Source organism: Dunckerocampus dactyliophorus, chromosome 13, assembly GCF_027744805.1.
Source record: "Dunckerocampus dactyliophorus isolate RoL2022-P2 chromosome 13, RoL_Ddac_1.1, whole genome shotgun sequence".
NCBI classification, from domain to species: domain Eukaryota; kingdom Metazoa; phylum Chordata; class Actinopteri; order Syngnathiformes; family Syngnathidae; genus Dunckerocampus; species Dunckerocampus dactyliophorus.
The window spans coordinates 28,094,070-28,120,383 of NC_072831.1; the positions used below are offsets into that span (position 1 = coordinate 28,094,070).

The following is a 26,314-nucleotide window of genomic DNA, read 5'->3' on the forward strand; positions in this document are numbered from 1 at the left end:
CATCATTCCCAATGTAATTAGCTTGTTGTGGAGTGATTTCAGGGCCGCTCGGAGCAAAATCAATTATCTTCATAATGAAACATCCGTTGTCTTTTTCCAAAAGATCCCCCCCAGGACAACGGCGGCTCAGAAGCGCTCACGTATTTGCTGGAGATCTGCGAGGGATGTTCGGAAGGTACCGCATACGCTTTCTTTGGTTTTATTTCAGAGACAATTGTGGCGTCCATCTGTCCTTTCTTTGTCAGCATCAATTTGACTGGCGGCGTTCGGGTTTGCTAATGTCTGCCCGCCAGGAAATCGAATGTTCTCTTGTTTGTCTCAGCATCCTAATGGTGGCAAATGAAAAGACAGGCTTTTAATTGCGGCTGCGGCTGCTGCTGTTCAGTCCCTACCGAGGAAGACTTTGAGTTCTTTCATGTGGAACTGCACTCGAACTCCCAAGGTCGGATTTAGCGATTTTACATACTTTTGTGTTTAGCTTGATAGTTCACGTTGAAAGCACAACCTCACATGTTTGTTATTATTATTCCAATTTTTACAAATATTTTTGATTAATCACAGTAATCCCTCGTTTATGGTGGTTAATTGGTTCCAGACCCGAATGTGTTAGGTGAATTTCCGCAAAGTAGGATCCCTTATTTATAAATGGAATATTTTCATAGTTAGAGCATAGAAAACCTGTTTTACGACCTTCTAAATATGTTTTGTAACATTATTAGAGCCCTCTAGACATGAAATAACATGCCTATAGTCACCTTTATGTGTGTCCTTGCCTCAGTTGGCCATTTGATGGCAGTCTTGGCTTACCTTTAAAAAAAAAAAAAGAAGTCTGAGTATACCGTCATTGAAGTGAATTTCAACAACACGATGTGTGTCCTTGCCTAAGTTGGCCATTTGATGACAGTGTTGGTTTACCTTTTTAAAAAGGGGGAAGAAGAGCTCTGAATATGATGTCATTGAAGTCAATTTCAAAACCACAACGTGTGCCCTTGCCTTGGTGGGCCACTTGGTGGCAGTGTTGGCTTACCTTCAAAAAATAGAAGAAATCTGAATATAAGACATTGTTGAAGCAAATTTCAAAGCCACAACGTAAGTCCTTGCCTCATTTGGCCACTTGATGGCAGCTTTGGCTTACCCTCCCCCCTCTCTCTATGCAACCAAACAGATCTTCATGCTTTGATTGGTTATTGACAAGCTTTTTTTTCCACCATTTGGAAGGAGGTGTCATGTTTCATTGCCTGTCAATTTTTGCTTTTAAAGCGGCTGCCTTCATGATCATTATTGATCCTAAATCTGGTTTTACTAGACCGATTTTCACCTTCTTGTCGTGTGTGTGTGTGTTTGTGTGTGTGTGTGTGTGTGTGTGTGCAGCGAGCCAATGGGAGGTGGCGTACAGCGGTCCATCAACAGAGTGTGTGTGCGAGCACCTGGCTCCGGGCACCGTGTACCACCTGCGGGTGTGCAGCATCACCACCGGGGGGCACAGTCAGGTAGTTCATCGCTCCCATGATGCAGTACCGCTTGACGTTTATATTGCATGCAGAGCGCCATTGTGATGCGATCCTCTCTGCTCCTCAAGTGCACCGTTAGCGTTCCCGTCCGCACGTTAAGTGTGCCGCCGGGGCCCTGCCAGCCGCCGAGGATTGTGGGTAAAGCCAAACACAAGGAGGTGCAGTTAGAGTGGGGTGAGTGTGTTTGATTATTTTTTATTTATTGCTGCCAGGCTCCCTAATCACCCTCTGGCTACCTGATGTGTTTTGCCTGCCCGCTCTAATGTAACCTCAGTCAAAGCACGCTTCAACCCTAATGGAGGTCTAATTTAGCCCATCAGAGAACTGCAGCCAGCCTCGTATCACCCTCAACTTTCGTCACATTCCCATTAGAGGAGCGCCGCTGGTGGATGTCAGCAGGCCCCCTTTTCCCAGCATGCACTGCCGAGGAAGCACTTGGTTTTTTTTAGCCGCTTTGCACTGATTGCCGCAATTAAACGCAGGTGAAGGTCACCTGGGTGGATTTCGCCCCCTCATTTTAACTGGAAACAAACTCAGCGAGGTTGTTTGGGGTGAAGCCCAGACCTAAATTCCATTCAAAAGCTGCAGGTTGACCTGAAAGGTGGCCGAGCACATGAGACGCCCTTGCAGGTGGATGCGGTGCCCCTGCAAGTGCCATGCTAATCGACAACCCAAAAAAAGACTTCTATCACTTTCAAAAAATACCTTCACACATTTTTTCAATGGTATTGTGCAAGTCATCATCAAATATATTCTTTATATGTATATATTTTTATATTTATTATGATAATACAGCAGAAAAAAAACTACTTTAAGAGGGTTGTATTCACTTTGTGATAAGAATAAAATAATAGGCAACCGAAAAAAATGAAGTATATATTTGTACAATATTTTTAGGGCTCTAAAAGTAACAGAAGTTTCCTTTTTTTTTGACGTACGATGAACGTGCGCACATCCTGTTTGACCCTCGGCCCACACTGCGGTTTGAGGAAACAGCAGTGACTGTGTAGCCACAAGCGGGAACAAATATTCAGCAGAAATGGAGAAAGAAAAGGTATTTTGATTCGTAAATTTAGACTCTGTCCACACGGGAACGTTCCTGAGATTATTTTTTTTTAGTCAATACTTGCATCCAGACAGGAACATGCGGGCGGAACCACATGACACACCAAACCATGGAAGAAAGACATAAGTCCGTCGTCTTGCACTTTTCGAGGCTCTTTTAGACTTACGAGAAGTGGAATTACTTCTGCAAGTCGTGATGGAGTATAAGACAACAAAATATGGGGAGAAGGTCGACTTGGGTGAGTTGTGTCAGTCAAAATATCCAAATATTATGTTGCCTGTCCACAAGGCAACGACAAGCCAGCATTTTCAGATTTTCCCACTCTGGAAGCCGCTTTCAAAAAATACCATCGCCCAGAACGACGTTCCTGTGTGGATGAGAGGCTGAAACGATAAAATACTTTGCCGTTTTGACCTGAAAACGTTTCCGTGTGGATAGTCCCTTCGCTCCAAGCAACAAGATTGCGTCGCCTGCCAGAGACTGGAGCACTGCACGTATTGTTTTTATTGTCATTTATGCGGTAGTACCTTGGCATACGTAACGAGTGTGTTTTTAGATGCGAGCCGTCTCTCGGCTGATTTTTGCTTTGAACTGCAAGCTAAAATTTGGGTTACGAGCTGCTGGTCACAGGCCGTCAATTTGACGACCGGGGCTGAAGTCTAGAATGGCTGCGAATAGCATTAGCAGCGCACTAGCGAGTCACCGGGAAAGACTTTCAACACCTCAGTAAAACATACGTACATTATAGCAATCTTAATTTATCTTATTTATTATGTAGCGTGTGAAACCCACAAGAACAACATCAAATTAAAAGGACGAAATGAATACAGAGCCACCATCCACCAGTACGAGCCTGGAGGTTGTGTACCACAAATGTGCACATTAGCACTCAGTAAGGTCATCAAATCTTATCTTTATGTGTTACGTATTCCCACATGGTATCAGCATTTGGAAGCAAATATGAGGTGAAAGAAAAGTACAGTACAGTAGTCTATCAGTGCATGTGACAACGTTAGCAGGTGCGTTCAAGGACTGTCAAACACAGTAGGACAAACCGACGCTCGCATTAAACATTCAAAAACTGGGGGATGTTATTTTTTTAATAAAATAATGGCGCATATTTCCAAAATTTATATCCCTTTATATATAATTTTATGTATTTATTGGTGAGATTTACCTCCCTACCTATTAAAGATTAAAAAAAGTATTTCTATCTGCGATTAATGATGAGTTAACGATGGACAAAAATGCGATCAACCCTGATTAAACACTTTACTCAATTGACAGCCCTAAATTTAAAAAAAAAAAAACAATTTTCACACATTTTTTTCAACATTATTGTGTAAATAATGTATTTAATAATTTTTAATACTATATTTATTTTGGTCATTTTTTTTACAGCAGAAAAAACATATTTTAAGAGGGTTGTGTTCACTCCCTAACAGGAATAACAAACCCCAGCGTGTTAAATAATAGACAATCTAAAAAAATACGTATATTTTTAGAATTATATTTTTATAATTATAATTTTTTTAATGCATTTTTTGTTACGAATAATGTTCATTTTTTTATCGTGTTTTTAAATTAGTTGTGATATTCAATCGTTTTACAGCAAAGGAAAACCTATTTTAAAAGGGTTGGCTTCACTCCCTAATATGAATAGCAAACAAACATCAGGAAGTAAAATCATCTTCACACCCGTTTTTCAGTTGAATCGCACCCAATTGTACGTCACATTTTTTCAAATTTATTTTGAAATGTTTTCTTTTTTTTTTTTTTTTTACATAAAACCCCGCAAAGCATTTTATTTTGTTTCATAACCCCGCCCCGTCAGACTCTCCTGCCTCAGAGGTCGTGAGCGAGGCGTGCGTGTTCAGCCTGGAGATGAGCGAGGGCGACGCCAAGCCAGCCGAAGTCTTCCACGGGCCGGAGCTGCAATGCACCGTGGGTAGTCTGCTACCCGGGGCCACATACAGCTTCAGACTGAGGGCTGCCAATGAGGCCGGGGTGAGGAACTAGCCCAAATCAAATAAAAATAGTGCATTGAAACATGAAATGTATTTTTTTTTTTTTGCTTTTTTAGTTCGGCGAGTACTCTGAGCTGACCGAGGTGACGACTGCAGTGGGTCCTCCTGGCCAGTGTGGGGCGCCACTCATCATTCTAACCAGTAACACCTGCGTCTCGCTCAACTGGGAGGTGAGAAACATTTAAGGAGGAAAGAGGCTGCTTCCCATTCCAATGCGGAATGGCAAAGTATGACCCAAAGATGCTTTAGCGGGCATGGCGGTAGCTGCGTAAGCTAGTGTGACATCAAAGCCACACAACGCAACAACAAACTTTCAATCGAAAATCAGAATTTGAGAAATTTGAGCAAGAAAAAGATGGTCGCCGTCGAGCAAAACGTTTGTGAGGATATCTGCATTAGATGTATGCCAACCCACAGGGGGCGCCACCAATGTCATTGACACTATTTACTGTATGTTTGTGTCATCCAGAGTCCAGAGGGTTCGGGTAGCGACATATCCGAGTACCGTCTGGAGTGGGGGCGGGAAGACGAGCCCATGGAGCTCATCTACTGCGGCTCGGCCACGCAGTGTGAAGTGTCGGACCTGACGCCCGCTACGGGCTACTGCTGCAGGCTACAGGTGCCCACAAGTCCACCATGTTCTACAGCTCTCGTCCCAACATCCAAAGTGCTGTTTTTTTAATTGGCCCACCGGACATTCCAAAAATATCATTGAACAAAAACACTTTTTAAAAAAAGCAACAAAAAAAACAGAAAAAGTGATTAAAATCTGCATTAATTTTACTAGAATGAAGTCAGAATATTAAGAGAAAAAAGTTGTAATCTAACGAGAAAAAGTTGTACATTTATGTAAATAAAGTTGTAATATTCTAAGGAAAAATAACGTCATTTTAGTAGCATAATATTGAAATATTGAAGAAAAAAGCCATAAGTCGCAATATGATAAATAAAGCAAAATAAAGTTGTCATTTTTGCGAAATTAGGTTGGGGAAGAAGTTAGAATATTATGGGAATAAAGTCAAAATATTATGGGAATAAAGTCCGAATTACAAGAAGAACATTTACAAGAAGAAAGTCGAAATATGTTGGAAAATAATTTTTAAAAAAGCAGTAATTTTACGAGAATAAAGTGGAAATATTAAGAGAAAAAAGTCATATTCCAACGAGAAAAATTGCAATTTTTTTAATAAACTCGTAATATTATGAGGAAAAATAATCTCATTTTAGTCGCATAGAGTTGAAATATAAAAAAAAAATGTGTTAGTTTTAAGTCATGATATTATGAGAAACAAACGCTACAAAATAAAGTTATAATTTTTGGGAAATTAGGTTGAGAAAATCAGTCAAAATATTACGGGAATAAAGTCGTAATTACGAGAAGAACGTTCCCAAGAAGAAAGTTGAAATAGTTGGAAAAAAAACACACCAGAAATAAAAATAAGTTTTAAGAGAACAAAGTCTAACAAGAAAAAAATGTGCATTTTTTTTAGAATAAACTGGGAATATTCTGAGGAAAAATTATGTCATTTTAGTCGCATAGAGTTGAAATAGGAAAGAAAAAATCTGTGTTTTAATGGGAATATAACGGGAATAAAGTTGTGATTATGGGAATAAAAATTAACAAGAAGAAAGTTGAAATAGCTGAAAAAAAGCAGAAGTAAGAAAAAAAGAGAAAGTGAAAAGTGAAAGTGAAAAGTGAAAGTAAAAAGTCATTTTCCATAGAGAAAAAAAAGAATTTTTTTTTACAATAAACTCGTAATATTATAAGGAAAATAATGACATTTTTGGTGCGTAGAGTTGAAATATTACAGAAAAAATATGTTATTTTTCTTTAAGCATAATAGGAAAATCAAACAAAGCAAAGTTGTCATTTTTGGAAAAATGAGGTTGGGAAAGAAGTTCTAATATTATTGGAGTGAAGTCATGATATTACGGAAAGAAATTTTACAAAAGAAAGTTGAAATGTTTGGCAAATTAAAAAAAAACAACAACAACAGCAGAAACGGAAAAAACATCTGTAAGTGATAGAAGTCATATTGTAAAGACAAAAGTTGCATCCTTTCGTGGCCCTCGCTGTTTGGCCCCCCCTGCTTCATATCATTGTTTTTCTTCCTTTCTTCCTGTCTTCCTTCTCAGGCTGTCAATCAAGCAGGGGCGGGGCCTCACAGTGAGCAGGTCGGTTTCCAGACGCCGGCCACCATCCCCGACTCGGTCTCCTCCCTCGGCCTCCTGGACCTCCCGGCCTCCTCGGAGTCGGGCCAGTCGCGGTCCACCTGTCTCTTCCTGAAGTGGGAGGAGCCAAACAGCAACGGGGCGGAGATCTCCTCCTACATCATCTCTCTGGATGAGAGGACCATCACGGTGGAGCCCACGACCGGTTACGTCGTCAGCGGTCTGCAGCCGGACAGCGAGTACAGGTACTGGGTCTCATGTTTAGCTTATGGGATGTGAGGAATTTTGGCTCTTATGGATTCTATTTTTGTATCCAAAACACACGCAGGACAAACCGAAATATGTACTCCTGCTACACCTTTAGGGTGTTAGCGTGCTTGCTGTTAGCATCCATGAAGGAGTCACCTTTTGATAATGGGGACGTTAACAGTTTATAATTAATAATATTTTATTTTAAATGTTGATAAAAAAAAGTCTAAATAATAAAAAAATAATAATACCGTAGTAAAACATGTTTATTTTTAATGTTATTATTATGTTATTCATTCATTCAAAAAATGAATAACTGAATTAATTTTTTTTATTATTATTTATTTATTTTATTTGAAACAATAGATTATTTTTGCTGCTAAAATTGGACATGATGAGCAAGCTAATAATTTATAATAATAATGTAATTACAAATATACAAAGATGTATATGTAATAAAAATAATAAAACAAATACAAAAAATGATCCATTGACTAAATTCTCTTGATCCACTATAGTTTAAAAAAATACGCAATTTGACATGCCAGGATATACTTTTTTTTACAATATTATTTACTTGTGTATTTTATTTTATTTTTGCTGCTAAAATTGGACATGACGTGGAAGCTAATAATTAATATTTAATGATTTCTATTTTTATAAATGATTTGCGTCCCCATCCAATGTAGAGAATGCAGTGAAATGCCTTCATTAATCAACAATCACGTTGCTTTTAAACTGAAGGCGATTTCATTTGGTCCATAGTGTTCTTTATTGAAATAAATATATATTTCAAAGAACGCTTTTGGAAGCTCGGTGCTAAATAGCCAGCTTGCAGGCCGTTTCTGAGAAATGCTAAATAAACAACGACTATTTGTGCCTGAATCACCAGGTGCTGTTGTTATCCTTCTGTAAGCTATTCTGTTATTATTACCTGTAAGTGTGTGTATGTGTGGGAGGAGTAATTACACTCACACACACACACACGCGCGCACACGCACACGCACACACATCACTGTTTTCATTCCCAGCTTGTTTTTGTTCCCATGTCACTCTGCTCTCTTGCGTAATGGGCGCCACAACATCGTGCATGTGTGCATTTGCATGTGCACACAGGTACAGATGAGCAAGTGTGTGTGTGTGTGTGGGGGGGGGGGGGGGTTGTTTTGTGTGGCAATGACGGTAATTCCTGTTATTTACAGTGATAGCATACTTGAATTATTGTTATTCACATTTTAAATGGGTGAATTTATGGGTGTTTTTCGTGTCACATGTGTGTGTGTGTGTGTGTGTGTGTGTGTGTGTGTGTGTGCATGTGCGTGTGCGTGTGGGTGAACCCCGACTTGCCAAGGGCTTAAAATATGTCAAATTTGAATATATAAGATATTTGAAAACTAAAATAGTTTTTTTTAGAATGAACTCGTAATATTATGAGGAAAGATACTCTAATATCATTTTGAAAAGCTGTAATTTTTGAAAAATTTGGTGGGGGAAAAATTCCAATATTATGGGAATAAAGACAAGATAGACATAATTAAGAAAAGAAACTTTATGAGAAGAAAGCTGAAATAGTAGAGGAAACACAACAGCAGGAATGGAAAAAACAGCTGTCATTTTACAAGAATAAAGTCCAAGTATCAGGAGAACCGCCGCTCCTCCACATTGAGAGGAGCCAGATGAGGTGGCTCAGGCATGTGGTCAGGATGCCTCCCGAACGCCACCCTGGGGAGGTGATCGCGGCACGACCGACCGGTAGGAGGCCTCGGGGAAGACCCAGGACACGTTGGAGAGACTACGTCTCTCAACTGGCTTGGGAACGCCTCGGGATCCGCCGGGAGGAGCTGGACGAAGTGGCCGCGGAGAGGGAAGTCTGGGCTTCCCCGCTTCGGCTGCTGCCCCCGCGATCCGACCTCGGATAAGCGGAAAAAGATGGATGGATGGATGGAAATGAGTTTGTGTACACTGACAAAAATAATATAACAGTTAAATCCTGTGGACTGTATTTATTAATTTGGTCAATTTGACTACATGGAATGAATATATTATTTTTACAATATTGTGACGTTATTATTATTTTTTAAATGAAGTTACGACCTCCTCATTACTTTTTTTATGTAAGTAAATAAAAATGTATCAATACTGTATGGAAAATAAAATCGCCCGACTTCAAGACAGGAGCGCAACAATTAGCTAAAAAGGCAGAAAAGGGCCCACTATCATGACACTGGCCAGGGTGAAGGACTTGAAAATGCGATTCCAATCATGCAAAATCCATATCAAGTGCGTATGAATCCTCCCTGACAGACGGATCCTCATGTTTTGGCTGGGCTGTGTGAATTTCAATGAAAGGTCAGAGTGTTAGCCACGAAATGCCACGTGCTGCCGGGCACAAGGTGTCTGACTCGGATGCTAATCAGCTCATCAGGCTGCGGGAAGGGAGGAAAATAACACTGGCTTTTCATTTGGTATTAGCGTAGAGGTGTGAGCTGTTTCTAATGATTTGATCACTCGTGGCGCCAGATAAGGCAACCAAAATATTCAAAATATTTGATTTTATTATCTGCTTTCCCAAAAAATACACATGTATTACATTTCTCTGCGATTTATGGATTGGTTGAACTGTAATTCACCAACGTGGCCACTAGGTAGAGCCACTACACTTTTTTCAAATATTTCTATCATTAAACCTCCGTGTTTTGGTTTTTTTTCCCAGCGTACAGATCCAGGCGGTGAATGCCATCGGGTGCAGCCCCTCGAGTCCGGCCCTGCTGGCGAGGACGCACCCCTTGCCCCCGGCCCCGCCCCCTCTGGAGTGCTCGGCCGCCGGGCCGCAGAGCCTGAAGCTGAAGTGGGGCGAGAACGCCAGCAACACCCGCTCCCTGCTGGCCGACGACATGTACTACACGCTGCAGATGGAGGACAAAAACCACAGGTGGAATGCACTACCCTGCTATGTTACCGTTGACTTGCTATATATAAATATAAGACATTTACATACACTAAAAAACATTTTCTTTTAGTTTTACAACTGGTCATATCACCTTTAAATGCATGCTTTATTCATTCAGGTTTGTATTATTCATTATTTATCATTATTAATCATGGGAGCATCCCTCCATTTAGTTTCATGGAAATTAGTGTCGTAGTTTTTAAGCAGTTTAATTTAAAATTATTTGTAAAAAAACCAAAACAAGTAATAACCATTTTTTAAAAAATATATAATGTCATTATAGTTCAGAATCATTTATATAGGCACCTAATATATGGAAATATTTTAGATTATTTATTTATTTTTTTCTTCATATCTGGTCATACGCTCACTAAATTTGTGCATTATTCACAAAAAAACCCGTAAAGTTGCAAAATGTTACTATAAATATATACTGTACAAAATAATAATAATAATAATGCAAAATATAATCATTTAAGCATTATTCACAAAACAAAAATGTATATAATATAATATTATTATATTATATTAACAAAAATATATGGAAGGTAATACAATTTGTTTTTATGCAATTAAAAAATGTATACAATTGAAAATAATGTAAAAGCATTTTAACATAAATAAAATAACTAAACATAAAAATCCTTAGAATAATTGAAATAAGGTCCAGGTCCAGGTACAGGTCCAGGTAGAGGTCCAGGTCCAGGTCCAGGTCCAGGTCCAGGTCCAGGTCCAGGTCCAGGTCCAGGTACAGCTGCACTCGCTACTGAGGGGTGCTCCTGATATGTTGGCGCATGTACTGTACTTAGCTTTGCAGGGTCCAAATATTAGAAACACCTCCAAGTGCAAGTCGCAGTCAAACTTTATTTTGTTTGCACCATTTTGCATGTATTGGACACGTGATTAGATTGTGCGGGAGTACCTCAAGTCATGACCACAGGGGTGACAGTGTATCTTTCCCTTTCCCCCCTGCACCGTGCTGCGAGTCAATAATGGAGCAGGAAGGTCAATACTACACAGAACATGAGCAGGTCGTTAGACAGCTTCAGTGTGTGTGTGTGCGTGCGTGTGTGCGTGCGTGTGTGTGTGGTAACCAGATGTACCACAGAGGAGGCACGTTAAGGCCGGTCTTGGCAATCAGACGTGAAGGCAACGCGAGCAAGGGGGCGATGAACATGGCCGCCGAGGAGCCACGCAAATAGCTTCTTTTCTATTAAGAAAAGGAAATAACGAGGAGGAAATGGGCTGGATTGAACCGCAATGAGGCCGTAAAGTCCTCGTTATAAAGGCGTCCTCTGTCAGAGCATTGGGGCCCTTGGCGCGCATCACATTTGGCAGCCTGCGGGCGCACCAGTTAGTTAGCAGATGGCACAGATTACACTCAATTTAGTGAGATATTTTTAAAATCTGCCACATTTAAACGCACACAATGCTATCATATGTTACCCAAGGCCGTTTTGTCCTAAGCTGCGTATGTGTGCAAAAGTAAATTACACATTTCTCACTTTTTCTGGCTTCAGATTGATGGCGCCCGTATGCACCTTTGCATGCAAACGCTCTTCTGTCCTTTACGTTCAACGTAAGGAGTCAAACGTAGTCACCTAAAAATAGCACACACAAAAAAGCTACTAAACTAGACCGAGGTAGATGAATACACAGACATAATCAACACACAAAGGTAATGATAATCATGGAAAAGGTACACCTAAATATAATTCAATAAATAAAAATAACATCAAATAAATATATATAATAATAATAATAATAATCTAAAATATTCTGCAATATTTTATTATAGTATAATATAAACATAATAAAAACATTACTATAATAATAAAATCAAGTTTTTGGTAAGATTGCTGCAGTAAATAAAATATAATAAAAATAAAATATAATATAATTTTTTTTAAAAAGTAAAAACCCAAATATAATTAGAGACCGTAAAAAGATAATAATAATAATGAAATGCAAAAGAATCTCATCAAACACCTTTTGGCATGACCTACGACGGTGATGATGAAGCAGCAGGTGAAAGCGTGGAAGAGAGGGCGGAGCATCTCCACGTTTTCTTCCATTACCACGTCCTGCATGTGCATGAACCACATGTCTCCAATATCGTCTGCGTACTTTGTCCTTGCTGCCAAGGTGCTTTAGCTTTTTCCCCAGCAAGAAATGGCCATGATTGGATCATTTGCCATGGCAACCACATCCTTGAAGGGAGCCCTGAAACAATCAAACGTTTCTGTGCTGTAAACAAACATATTGAACGGCTCAATGCAAATCGTGCAAATATCATTTTCTATTTTGGCCCACGCACGTTTAATATCCTTTTGCCGATGTTTGCTGGCCGCCTCCAAGCCTCGTTGGTTTCCGCTCATACATTTTTATTCCCCTCATTCTATTTCAAGAAAATCTACCCCTACCCCACTGAGGCCTCAGAAGGAATAAATGCATCCTCTCATAACTGTCAGCTCCTCTCTTTGCTTTCTTGCTTTTCCTCCACATCACTCACGGGCCTCTTTATTAGGCACACCTGCACACTCCAAAAATGCTAACTTGTGGACGCCGCTCCAATGGATGCCGCGCCTCAATTAAATACCACACCTCCAATGAACGCCTCCTTTTTTTCCACTAAACAACACAATAAATCATTTTTAAAATATATTTTTTTTAAAGAGCAGGTCATTATTAAATTAACAGAATTAACACAAGTAATTAAATTATTCTATATAATATTTTAAAAATGTATATTATTTTTATTTTGCATTATTAATTTTATAATCTGGTGTGCTAAAGTGTGTTTTATATCTTTTTATATATCATTGTAAATATATTTATTTATTTGTATTATTTTTTATATTTATATTAATTCATATGTATTATTTTCTTTAATTTAAAGATTATTGTAATATCTTATTTTTATTAAAATATTACTTTTATTATTTACTTAATTTATTTTAAATATTATTTGTATTATTTATTATTAAATGAATGTATGAGCTATTATTTTAATACCAATTATTTTGCATCAGTTTTAATTAATATTTAGTTAGTAACCATTTAGCCCTGATCAGTTGTGTGTCTCATTATATGTGATTATATCATTGACAGCATTATTTTCTATTGCAATTTTTACTTCAGTGATGTTCACAAAACATAACAATGCTAATAATGTTTTGGACTTATACGGCGCTTTTCAAGATACCCCAAGTCGCTTAACAGAAGAACAGCAGCAAACAAAACAACAATAGCGTAACATAAGAAAAGAAACGGAAACGTACATGTAAAGAGATGACGATCGGGATTCTAAAAATGCATTTCTACAAATCAAGGCCTAATACTCTCTGCATTGTATTTGAGGAAATACAGTATTTTTGTGGTTGTAGTATTTCACAGAGCTCTTGTATTGGCAGACGGACGTACTAATACACATAAGCCACTTCTTGTTGTTCTGCTATATGAAAAAGGAAGGTGCTTTTCTTTTAGTATCCCCAGTATGGAATTGTTTTATTATTGTACAATCTCCCACGGTGTTCCTTTGTGTATTTCCACATCTTTATCTCCTATCTGCCCTATGACTGCCTTTCTAAAGCTATACGTCATCTTCAAAGCCTGTGTTTGATGGTCTCCATGGCAACGTGGTAGATGTGACGGTAAAATGAGATGACGGCTTAAGGGTATCGAACTTAGGAGGGCGTCTCCGCTAACCTCGCTGCGACATTCAACAGGAACCACAAAACAAACCAAAGTGTCCAACAGCAATGGAGCGACACGCCTCCGCGCGGGCCTCCTTCGCCTTCTGGTTCATCGGACGAGCGCTTGGCAGCCAATCAAAGCCATGGTTCATCTCGTTAAACACATCCCTGTGATGGCGCTGCGTGCTAATTGAGCTGCGTTCCAAAGGAGAGGGAGGCGGTGGTGATGATGATGGATTGTTAGAGAGCGATGCAGAGAGGCTGTGAACAAGGGGATGGCTCGCTCGGGTCATTTTTTGAATTTTCACCCTCCTGTGATAATTAGAATAATTGTACGGTTAACTTATCAGGATTCCAATGCTGTGTTTTGATTGATACTGTCAGAGAGGTGTTCATCCCTCAATATGTTTCCAGGATTTCCTCCAGCTGTGACTTCCACTTGAGTATTAGGGCCACTTTAAAAAATAGTCATGATCTCAGATTTCGAGAATAAAGTCTCGCAAATTTACGACTATTTTCTCGTAAATTTACGACTTCATTCTTGTAAAGTTGTAAATTTAAGAGAAAAAAAGTTTTACATTTATGAAAAAAAATCATAAATTTCCAACATTATTCTCGTAAATTTCCGATTTTTTTTTCGTAACTTTATTCTCGAGAAGGAGTCGCCTGTGAGTGCTTTTTGATGGGGGGGGGGGGCAACAGCCACAGACTCTTCACTAGATTTGTCGCTTTTTTGAAAACGAGCATCAAGAGGGGCCTGATCACTCGCTAAATAGAACAACACCGGCAACACCGACCCCTCTTGCTCTTGTCATCTTTGTCACGATTGGCTGTTGCCAAGTGTTGGAACCCCAAATGCAGATTCAACACAGCGCTTGGTAAAAAATACAATTTATTACCGCAGGTAATAAATACAAAAAGGTACAACAAAAATACAAAAATATAACTAAGGTACTCAGGGCGCAGGCCAAAAACACTACCAAAAAACACTGCAATGGCAGGAGAAAAACACACACGAAACTAAGGAAGCTGCAGAAAATGGAATACAGTACAGGTAAGTATACAACAATTAGCTGGGAAAAAACACGTAAGGCAAAATAGCAACAAGAAAATAGTGACCAGTTGGGAGCCAAGGTAAGGTAGGGTAGGGTAGGGAAGCAGGAAGCAGGGAGCAGGGAGCAGGGAGCAGGGAGCAGGGAGCAGGGAGCAGGGAGCAGGGAGCAGGGTTGGCAAGGGAATAACTGGCAACAGTCTGTAGCCTGGCAGCAGCTGATAAAGGCGTAGGTAATTGAACACAGGTGTTTCTCATGAGTCATTAGGGGTCGGTGTGCACTGAAACAGAAAACAGATAGGTGGCAGCAGAGCGACAACACGGAACATGACAGCCTTATTATCTGGCAGGCAAGCTGATGTGTTTTTGAGCAAAGGCAAACACGTAGCCAAATATGTTTGTGGCGGTCCAAGTGTATTTGTGGCGGGCCGGAAACACTGATGTTATCAATTATGGTTACTCTGCCTCTAAAATGATACTTGGACACGTTAATTATTGCTTTTCATGTGTTTTTTCTTGTTTTTATTGCTTTAATGATTGTTTACAAAATGCTGTTGTGTTTTATTGTGTTTTTTATTGTGTAAATTAATACATAAATAATCAAGAAACATAGTTTGAATAATTAATTAATGACGGAAATAATAATTACCGCCATTGTTTGTGTGTTTTCCTACAGCAGCAGAAGAATAAATCCATTCTAATGTGATGATTTAGTAGATTGAAGTAAAAGCAAAGAATTGGCGCAGTTTGTGAATGCATAAGAATGTTCCACAAGCGACGTAATAAGGCAGTAAATCAGCGAGAAGAACATTTTTTTTTAAATGCACTCGTCAGCATTGCGGCCGCATTAAGACTTCATCAGGAGTTATGGCCTCCTTGCAAAACTTCACCTCCTCCATCTTTCCTCATCTTTCTTCCATCGTCTGCCCGTCTCCATTATCGTCTTTTCGTCTTTCCGATAGCTCAGATGGATGGTGCCGCTTGAGCGCCAGTGCTCCTTTTGAATCTCCTTTCACGACTCATCGCCCCTTGTTTTCGCCCCGGCAGGTTCGTGACCATCTACCGCGGGCCGAGCCACACCTACAAGGTGCAGAGACTGGTTGAGTCCAGCAGCTACACGTTCAGAATACAGGCCATCAGCGACGCCGGCGACGGCCCCTTCTCTGACAGCCACACCTTCTGCACCACCAAGTCTGTGCCCCCCGCCCTCAAAGGTACATTCTCTCGTTGAACGGCTTTTATGATACATGCCGCATGCGCATAAATAAGTGCCCGCAGGGATGCATTGTGCTTCTTACAACCATGCATTTTTTTATTCATGCTAGCTGAGCAGTTTGCTCTTTATCGCTGTTACAACACTGGTTCTGTTGCTATTGTGTTGTGCAATATACTTGTTAATAAATGAGCATGTGGCCAAAGAGAGCTACAGTACAGCTCCCTTTCCACTTTCTCATGCACTCCAAATCATTGTTAAGGATATACTGTAAATGTAGTGAGTTTTCACACAGCTTCTTTCCAATTATCGTCTGTTCTTTGCACATTAAGGAAACAAACGCCTCATCTATAATTACAGCATTTACGGTAGATCAATGTTGACTTCAACGTGTTGTTCGCCTGACAGCTCCCAGAGTGCACCAGCTGGAGGGGAACGCGTGCGAGATCACATGGGAGACCATCCCGCCAATGAGAGGCGATCCTGTCAGCTATGTGCTCCAGGTGCTGGTGGGACGTGAGTCGGAATACAAGCAGGTACGCACACACACACACACACACACACACACACACACACACACACACACACACACACACAGATGAAATAAGCACAGTATTGGTTCATTCGTATTCCTGTCAAGCTGTGTTGGAGCAGAAAGGGAATTCTCTCTAATCTCCTCAGGGAGCACACAAAAAATGAAGTGTGTATTGATTGAGAAGCTCTTATTGCTTACACACACACACACACACACACACACACACACATACACTGTGTACACGTACACTGCAGAGTAAGAACTCTACCTAGTTACAAAGGTACACTTGAACGCCACTATTTGTGGGGGTCACACTACGAGACCCCTGGGAATAGCAAAAAAATGCCTATTTCTGACACGATAACGCCCTCAATATACGTCGCACACGTCAAATGTATGCTGGCATGGCCACATTTTTTGAGAATGACACAAACATTCATTTTCACAAAGTCTGCTGCCTCAGTTTTTATGATGGCCATTTGCATATACAGTCGTCCCTCGCCACGCCGCGGTTGGAACATCGCTCCCTCACTCTTTAATTAATTAATGATCGCTGTGTCGTGGTTGAATGTGCTCTTTTATAGTTACAAATGCATATTTAAGCAAACTGCATGTATTCATGGCCTAAATTAAGCATCAAAATGGCTAAATGAGCGAAAACACAAGTATAAGGCATTCAAAAGACCTGATATGAAGTGGAAAACGGCATCTGTGACTTGTTGTGTGCGCCTGGGAAGTGACGTGTGTGACGTGAGCCGGCTAGAGATGACTGTTTGCTTAGTGCTAGCAGAAGGTTAGCAGTGTGGAGAGTGGCCGACAGCAGCTCCTGTGTGAATATTCACTGCATGTGCGTTCTCTTCTCGCTCATAAAGCCATTGAAGTGCATCACGAGTCTCTCCCGAACCACAAACAGCGGCAGTAAACTTACATGTAACCTTGAATGAAAGCCTTTGCCATGTATGAAAGTAAACCACAGGAACATTTTACAAAAATATCTGAAAACACTGATTGCAGCAAACTCTGTGAAAACCAGTATTTGTGTCATTGTAAAAACTTTTGGCATGATAGAACAGATGGAATCTGACTCACAGTCTACCCTTTAGCCTGCTACTACTGTTAGGGCTCGAGCACCTCGTGAGAGCCGCGCGAAGGCCCTTTTGAAACTGCTATGTTTCTTGTTATTATTATTATCATTATTCTCATTCTGAGGACCTTAACGTGCATGAAAACTCACCAAAATTTGCAAGCGCGTCAGGTCCGGTGAAAAATGTGATATTTCAGGGGCCCCAAACACAAAGTCCCAAAATTCACTCAGCAGCACCCCCTTTAAATTTGAAAAAAAAATTGCCCCAGCCACCAGTTTCATGGATCGTCTTGAAATTCGGTGGAGACGTCAGTCATGACAGGACGCACAGAAAAGTCTCAAGAACCTATAATCCCAAACAAACAGGAAGTCGGCCATTTTGGTGTCCACCGACGAATTTGGGGTGAAAACCATGGGTTGTATTTTGACGAGTTTGTTTCTATTTGTTTTTTGTAGCAAGAACACCTTTGATTTTGAATGACATCCATCTCGGTGTTTTTCCGTCAGGTGTTCAAGGGTGAGGAGGGCGTGTTCCAGATCTCGGGCCTCCAGGTCAACACGGACTACCGCTTCCGTGTGGGCGCCTGCCGCCGCTGCCAGGACTCGTGCCAGGAACTGTGCGGCCCGCTCAGCCCCTCCTCCCTGTTCACGCTGCGGCGCCAGGAGGCGGCGGCATCGGGCGAGCCGTGCGCCGCCGACGCCGCCAAGGGCTCGGGCCTGATGTCGAGCGACGAGCGCTTTGCGGCGCTCATCGTGTGCGTCTTTGCCGGCTTGTCCATCCTCATCGCCTGCTTGCTGCAGTACTTCTTCATGAAGTGAGGGAATCTTTGTTTTTGTTTTTTTGCTACAGGATAGAAAGAGAAATCCAAGAGAATTTTTTTTGTTTGTTTTAAAGAAATCACGTCGGATGAAATCGAAACACTTGAGACGCTCTCGTAAGGCTTTTGTGTCGTCGGCTTCCTCACGTTGTCGCTCCATTTGTTCTCCTCAAAGCCTCGTCGGAAACTGATAATCAAGCCTTAAAACAGCAAGCAGTTCCTCCGACTGACTTGCATGTTTTTTTTCTTTTTTTTACGATTTTTGGAAAAAATACTCAACTTTCTGCTTCATTGCCTTGATTTCATTTTTTTTTCTTATTCAGCGTTTAATTTTTGGTGTTGTTTGCTGCCATCTCCATCCATTCAGCCATATTCTCATGTCTGCTCATTCAAAGCTTTAGCTGTGCATACTGGATTCCTCAACACACACACATACACGCCAACGTCAGCGCTCCGCTTCTTAACGCTCGCTCGGCCGCCAAAGTGATGCAATCCATGCGTGACGTAAGATGCTGCTATCCTGTGATGATGTTTTTTCTCTACCATTATTTTATCGCTCTAACTGCAGAAAGAATGGACAACCAGTTATCTAATATAAATAGATATAGAAATATATATATATATATATATATATATATATATATATATATATAAATATATATACAGTACATCGTATTTTTAAACAAATAGCTATGGAAGTGATGTTAAGCGGTGGACGGTCCGAAGCGAGCCTCACACAACCGGTGCCGTAATTTTGCAGACGCTACCAGTCGGGGCATTAAACTGGACCCTCCTCTTGTAAGCTTATGTGAATGTGTGTATTTAAAGCCCCCCCACCCAACTCCCCACCCTCGCCGCGCTCTCTCGCTTCTTAATCGATCCCTCATTTAAAAGGTGCTTTATCGATAAGTCATCAGAGGCTAATATTCACTAACCAAACGAGCCTTTCGACAAGACACAGGGCATTCTAACCCACCCCCCTGCCCTTCCCCGTCCCCTTCCCTCGTCCCTTAAAAACAAAACATCAAAGCCAAGGTACACCCCAGCCGACCCCCACCACACTCATCCAAAGAGGTCGCCCTGACCCGTATGAAATAGTGTCATTGAGGCCTGTAACGTACCTCAGGGAAAAGGCCTTCAAAGAAGAGGAGGGGCGTGGGGGGCGCGTAGTAGACGGACCGCCCTCTTTCCCGTGTCCGCCGCCGCTCTCGCCCTCCTCGTCTTCCGCTTTTGCGTCGTGTCCGCCGTGCCTTTTTGCGAGTAGCTCACTTTTTCTTTTTTCTTTTTTTTGCCAAAGTCGATGGGAAAATTAAGGTTAGTTTGTAGGGTTTTTTTTTTATTTATACTATATATTTGCATACAGTACTTTACATGCCAATTACAGTGCAATCTTCATTTATTTATTGTTTAAAAGATTAAGAGACAAGTGTAGTTATATACTAATTTTTTTTTCTCTTTGTAGCATGTTTTTTTTTTTAATGGATGTATGTTAGATTGAATGATTTAAGGCCAGCATTCCTTATCTCGGTAACCCTTTAAGTATTTCTCTTACAGTCGTTGGGATCCTGCAGTTGACACATTATAAACATGTAACCAAATACATATGTACTGTTTTGTTTTATTTTCATCTCTTTGTTTGGGCCACGCTCAGCCAAGTAGTGATACTTAGAAAAGACATGTAGCAAGAAATGTCCCTGTAACTTTGGCCTCTTTTTTATTTTTATTTTGTGTTATAATGAAGCTTCTGATGTTTTATTTTAGCCAAAGTGCAGGCTTCACTCAATGTTTTGACCAAGGGTTCTGTGATATTCTTCTGTAACACAACAGCATTATTATTATGATTATTTTTTATTATTGTTACTATTACTCTCTGAAAATGACAAAAAAAATTAACTTGATCTGTGATTATGCTTTTTTTTCATGTTTTTTTTTGTAAAGCAACATGTGCCATTTTCCAAACGTTTCACCCCCTAGAGAGGAAAAGATATAGTTTCGTACCGGAAGCGACGTCATACTGAAGACAAAAAAGGCTAAAAACAATCAACATGGTGGACTATGGATTTAATTAACAAGTTTATTGACGAGTACTTGTTTGGGCTAGTGCTGGCGTAGTATAGAGAGTGGTTTGTTTTTCTATCCATTTTTTTCTAAGAGATGATATACAGATATATCTATAGAGCTATAGGTGAATACATTATAACTAACCGAGTTGAAGCACTTTTATATTGTCGAGCATTAGCTAGCTAGCAGTCTTGATAGGGAGGGTGTTAGCCAGCAAGCTAGCAGTCATTGATGGTGGGGATGTTAGCCTGCGAACGAACGAGCGAGGTAGAGGAGAAGTTGTGTGGTTTTCCGGTCCGGTTCTGATCTAAACACTACTGCCAGTCCGTTACATTCGTCGCTCGGTGTGTTGTTGTTTTGTTTTTTTTTAATTTGCAGCGTCACGGCACAGCGCATGTAAACGATAATACGGAAGTACAGTTCGTCGGAGGGGAGGGACTACGCATGTGCACTCCACCCCTCACCCTGTTGCATTGTGACGTGACAGGTAATGAGGCGTCCCGTTTATTTGTTATATATGGGCAGGGTACTCCCCTTTTTATGTGTGTGTGTGTTTTTTAATATATATATTTTTCAATTATTGTTGACTCGACTCCCCTACCCATTCAACATTATACAACTATGGGTCCATGCAGCAACACCCTCACATCAGTGCCTTCTGATTTTATTTGTAGTTCTCTCTTTCTTTTTGTTTTTGTTAGGCTTTGTACCGTTTTTACAGCGAGTAGATTTTTTTTTTCGACTGAGCGATTTGCCACCATGTGACACGAACACACACAGGTATTTCACTATTTTTTTAAGCGAAAAATGAATTTTACCTCACGATTTTAAGAAGTGAACATTCCAAGGTTGTCATGGTCTACAAATTTGAAAAGAATTTTAAGAAAAAAAAAGAAATTCATACATTTCTTCTTCTTGTATTGTAAATGTTAGACAATTTCATATGCATTATATAAAAGAAACTGCCATATCAATGTTAATGTATAGATTTTTTTTTGCAAATACTACCCTATGTATGTAAGACGTAACTGTATCGGTAGCGTATATATAATATATTTATGCCCAATAAATGTTTAATTTTTTTCTGACATTCTTACACAGTACTGTTTTTCCCAAGGTTGAACTTTATCTCCGGATAACAAAAAATGCTTATTATGGTAATAAAACCCTCTAGCACCACAGGCAATACATAAATTAATAGCATTTTGTCATGTAAACACTTAAATATTAAAAGACCACCATGATGGGTAAGTATAAGCCTACAAAATAATGCTATTCTATTTTGGTGCGTCCAAATCAGAAATAGTGTGGATTTCCATTCAGAACTTGGGGCAGTGACCCACCATGTCCAGCAGATGGAGCTGTGGTGACAAAAGCCTTCTGTGTGTGGAAGTAGACACCCGCTTTCTTACTGCCACCGCATTACTGCCACCTACAAAACAGAAGGATAACCGCAAGTACTGTAATGTTTGGCCTTCCATCCATTTTCTACGCCGCTTATCCTCATGAGGGTCGTGGGGGTATGCCAGAGCCTATCCCAGCTGACTGGCAAGGTACACCCTGGACTGGTCTCCAGCCAATCACAGGGCACATATAGACAAACAATTGTTTGGCCTTGTAAAAGTTAAAAAAGAAATGTCTAAAGTTGAACAAATAATAATCATTGGACAAACTCAGGTTGGTGAATTTAATAGAGAACATCTTTAATGGAGGCATTGCAAAGCATCTATAGAATATTTACATGCTGCAGCCAACATAAACACTCCACTGAGACCCAGTATAGCAGAAATTCAGCCTTTACAATCACGTCAATGCTGGATTTTGATTGATTCTTCATGAGCAATGTGTTTGTTATTGTTGGGCTTTGCAGTGGTTGGCTCAAGAGATCAACAACAGCCATCAATGAAAGCTGCCGGTCTTACGCCCATGGACGTTTTTACATGAACACTTGCTGGGCTTTTACCTGCGGCTTGTCAAAATACAAATACAAATGAGCATTCATTACAAAATGTGGACGCTTACATGAATTCACAGCATGTTTACACGACTTCGACAAAAGAGGTACCGTGGAACCTCCAAAGTCAAACAACCCCGCAGCTGTACAGTTTGCATTTCAACCAAAAGCTTGAGGAGAAATGCGATGGCAACCCTAGAAGAGGAAATGGAAGTTATTGTGTCTGTCCTGGCTGCTCAGTACAATGTGAGCAATGCAGCTGAATGAATAGCAGCAACACACAGCTTGGTGCTAACGTGATTAGCACGTCGCTGTATAAATGACTGCAGAAGCTTGTTAACTGTGCTGAAAGCTTCTATTTCTTTCATGCTACGCGACCGCAAAGCCAACATCAGGTCTTGTTTACGTCCCAAATCGACACTCATTCGAGCTGACCGTCTAGTTCAGGGGTGTCCAAAGTTTTGTAAGCGAGGGCCTCATGCTGAAAAAGAAGAAGATACAAGCGCCACTGTGATAGATAAAGCAACACATGTAGGCATGCAACTTCACTCTTTGCTCTTTTTTCCCATTTTGGCTGGGGTTGTTTTTGTAAGTTTCCAAATATTTCAACTTTTTTCATAAATAGTCTTGGTTGATTTTCATCTCGAATATTACGACTTTTTCCCCAACCAAATTTGTCAAAAATGACAGCTTTATTTTGTTTTGTTTCATTTCATATTACAACTTTAAAAATATATATATTTTAATATTTCAACTACAATTGTAGAATTGCAACTTCTTTTCTCCTTCGAATACAACTTATTTTTATTTTCACGTTACAAAATGACAGCTGTTTTAAAAATAAATGTAAAAAATTACACCAATTTCAACTTTGTTCTTTTACGTTTGCTTATGACTTTATTCTCATCATATTTAGTCTTTATTCTTGTAACGTAACTTTTGTTCATAACCTAATTTTCCAAAAATGTCTTTGTTTCTCATTTTTCAACAAAAAAAGATTCTTGTTTTTCTTTATTTCAACTTTATGCTGCTAAAATGATGTTATTTCTCCTCATAACATTACGTTATTTTTGTAAGATTACGACTTTTTCTCGTTAGATTACAACGTTTTGCTCGTTAGATTACAACGTTTTTCTATTTATTCTTGTAAAATTATTGCTGATTTTTCCATTTTGGCTGTTTTTAACGCCATGCTACTGAAACAGCATTATTTTTCCTCATAATATTACAAGATAATTTTTTGTGTAATTGCAGCTTTGTTTCTTGTTAGAATGCAGCTTTTTTCTCTTAATATTTTGACGTTATTCTTCTGAAACTACAGCTGTTTTGTCCCCTCTATTTTATTTTCTAACTATTTCAGCGTTGTTCTTCTAATTTTTCATCAAAATTTTGTCTAAACTATGACATTATTCCCACAATAGTTTGACTTTATTCTTGTTTCCAAAAATTACAACTTTATTTGTTATTTTGATTGAAAATGTTTTATTTTTATTTTTATTTTATTATTTTAAATGGTTATTATTGTATAATTTATTATTATATATTATAATATATTGTAGATACATATATAACATTTATTTTTGTTTATATCATTTTAATTCAGCAAAATTATTGCAGATTTTTACATTTTTGCTGGGTTTTTTTAGGTTTCTTGTTAAATTATATTTTTAGAATGTGCCACAGGCCAATAACAAAAACAGCCATGGGCAGCAAATGGCCCCCCGGGCCACACTTTGGACATCCCTGATCTAATGGAAGCAATACCTATGAAGCACCTGCCAAGACTGAAACAGGATTGCACCATGTAAACTATTTACCACTGTCCAACCCACCCAGTCGCTCAGCTCATAAGCTCATAGTTTTGGTTTATTTTCGTTGTATTTACTCATTTTAATACAGTGGTTAACTGAAATCTACACTCGTGCGACAGTTAAGAATCGTAAGTTGCAGTAACTCGAGTTTTTTGTCATTTAAAGGAAAACAAATGGAAAGGAAATTCAAATAACGTGTTCTAACTTTAGAGGTTCCAGTTTATGTGACTCGCATCCCAAATTGGATTTGGTACACAATGTGTACACACACGCAACACACACACACACACACACACACAAGATCACAAGTTCTACAGTGCTTTCATTGTCATCCAGGAAATGAATACAGTCCGATACAAGAATAGCTTATGTTATTAAGAGTATCAGTCTGCTAGAATAATGTACAAAGCAGATATTTGGGGGCTTTTTTACAACTGCTACCACGCAGGAACTCTCAGGAGTCACGTTTAGAAGCTGATGGTCGATTCCGTCCACCCGTCGGCCTTCAGGGTGCTGGCTGTGCGCGCCCGCGGCGGCTGGTGGTCGTTCAGTCCGAAGAGGCGAGCCGCCGCTCCCCGGTACTTCCAGGACATGGTGTTGTAGAGGATGGGGTTGATGGCGGCGCTCAGGTAGAAGAGGACCACCGACACGAAGCTGCAGTGCTCGGACAAGGCGGACAGCAGCGGAGACGGCGCATCCAGGGAGCGGAACTGCAGGTAGCGACAAACGTGGAAGGGCAGCCAGCACAGGACGAAGGCCAACACCACCACCACTGGAAGAAGAAGAGCAGGACACAAATGATGAAGATACACTGAAATGCATGGCTGTAGACTACTGCAATGTATCCCAGCAGGCAACTTTACATATGGCAGGAATATGCTGCTATTTTTAAGGACATACACAAAATACATCAATATTTTCATCACCTACTACAAAAATGCTTGTCAAAGCTCCCGAATACAAAAGTGAGTGCTCTGCTGTTTTTAAGGACCTACTGCAAAAAAAACCGCAAGAAAAATTAAATTTGTGACAGGTGAGCTGTGCTGTTTTTGAGGACCTACTACAGGAACACTTGTCAAAGATCCTTTCTTTGCCAGGATGGCTCTGCTGATTGCAGAAAAATGCAAGAAAGCTCATATTTGTGGCAGCGGAGCTGGGCTATTTTTGAGGACCCGCTACCCCCTGGTGGAAGGTCCTCTATGTTGCCATGGCTCTGCTGTTTTGAACGCTAACTGCAGAAAAACCCTCAGAAGATGGCACGTAAACCTACCCAGCATCTTGATGGTCTGCCTGTTGCTCTTGTCCCTGTGAGCCACACATGAGCTGATGTTGGTCTCCCGGTGTCTCTGCCACAGGCGGCGTCCTATCAGGCTGTAGAGCACCGTCAGACAGAAGACTGGCGCAAAGAAGAACATGGAGCTCAGCCACACCATGGCGCCCATCAGGCCCGACTCCACGGCGTAGTGCGTCATCTTGCACTCCCGGGTGTCCCCGAAATAGTCGTACAGGGGGGCTTGGGTGTCGTTGACGTCGAAGCCGTACACGCTCGGTCCAATGTCGTCCTGCTCCACTCCCACCATGACGAAGACGGGCCCAGCGCTCATTAGGGACACGCTCCACAGGAGGAGTATGAGGCCGCGCACTCGCCGTTTGGTCACCAGGGCCTTGGCGCGCAGCGGGAAGCAGATGGCCACGTATCTCTCCACGGAGAGGGCAGTGATGCTCAGGATGGTGGAGTAGGTGCTGGACTCGGACACGAACTGGAAAAGCTTGCAGAGCGCATCCCCCAGGCGCCACGGCCGGTAGCGCCACATGCGGTAGAGGTCGAGCGGCATGCACAGGAAGATGAGCAGGTCGGACACGGCCATGCTGCACAGGTACAGGTTGGTGGTGGTGCGCATGTCCCGGTACCTGCTCACCACCAGGATGGTCATCACGTTGCCGGCCACACCCACCACAAAGAGCAGCGTGCACGCCACGGTGATGGCGGTGAGGAGGGGGAGGGTGTAGTAGTTGAGCGGGGGGAGGTCATCGAGGGTCAGGGTGGAGTTGCGGTGCTCGGCCCAGCTGCAGTTTTGGGGGAGGCACTCAGAGAGATTGGGCCAATTAGGGGGCAT

At 40.8% G+C, this 26,314-nt stretch overlaps 2 protein-coding genes across 6 annotated transcripts in view; one reads left to right on the plus strand and one right to left on the minus strand.

Moving 5' to 3' along the window:
• Positions 1 to 21,520, plus strand: part of fndc3ba (fibronectin type III domain containing 3Ba) — a 108,094-nt gene extending 86,574 nt beyond the window's left edge. For all 5 annotated transcript variants that reach the window (XM_054797621.1, XM_054797620.1, XM_054797624.1 and 2 more), the window contains 11 exons: positions 104 to 175; positions 1,372 to 1,490; positions 1,580 to 1,685; positions 4,412 to 4,584; positions 4,661 to 4,774; positions 5,074 to 5,223; positions 6,741 to 7,021; positions 9,739 to 9,957; positions 15,769 to 15,935; positions 16,343 to 16,470; positions 18,061 to 21,520. In XM_054797621.1, the coding sequence (XP_054653596.1) occupies positions 104 to 175; positions 1,372 to 1,490; positions 1,580 to 1,685; positions 4,412 to 4,584; positions 4,661 to 4,774; positions 5,074 to 5,223; positions 6,741 to 7,021; positions 9,739 to 9,957; positions 15,769 to 15,935; positions 16,343 to 16,470; positions 18,061 to 18,372 (1,841 nt within the window). In that variant the 3' untranslated portion in view covers positions 18,373 to 21,520. The remainder of the gene's footprint in view (positions 1 to 103; positions 176 to 1,371; positions 1,491 to 1,579; positions 1,686 to 4,411; positions 4,585 to 4,660; positions 4,775 to 5,073; positions 5,224 to 6,740; positions 7,022 to 9,738; positions 9,958 to 15,768; positions 15,936 to 16,342; positions 16,471 to 18,060) is intronic.
• Positions 21,521 to 23,979: 2,459 nt separating this feature from the next.
• On the minus strand, positions 23,980 to 26,314 carry ghsra (growth hormone secretagogue receptor a). Its single transcript, XM_054797034.1, has 2 exons — positions 25,468 to 26,314; positions 23,980 to 24,969 (listed from the first exon to the last, which is right to left on the minus strand). The coding sequence occupies exons 1-2, from the start codon at positions 26,312 to 26,314 to the stop codon at positions 24,665 to 24,667; spliced, it is 1,152 nt and encodes a 383-aa protein (XP_054653009.1). The 3' UTR covers positions 23,980 to 24,664.

What these genes read in the sequence shown, in the direction of transcription:
- ghsra (XM_054797034.1), bottom strand. Translation starts at nt 26,314, where the DNA reads ATGCCCCCTAATTGGCCCAATCTCTCTGAGTGCCTCCCCCAAAACTGC. An exon ending in GCAGACCATCAAGATGCTGG is followed by an intron (nt 24,970 to 25,467) that starts GTAGGTTTACGT and finishes TTCTTCTTCCAG; the next exon opens with TGGTGGTGGTGTTGGCCTTC.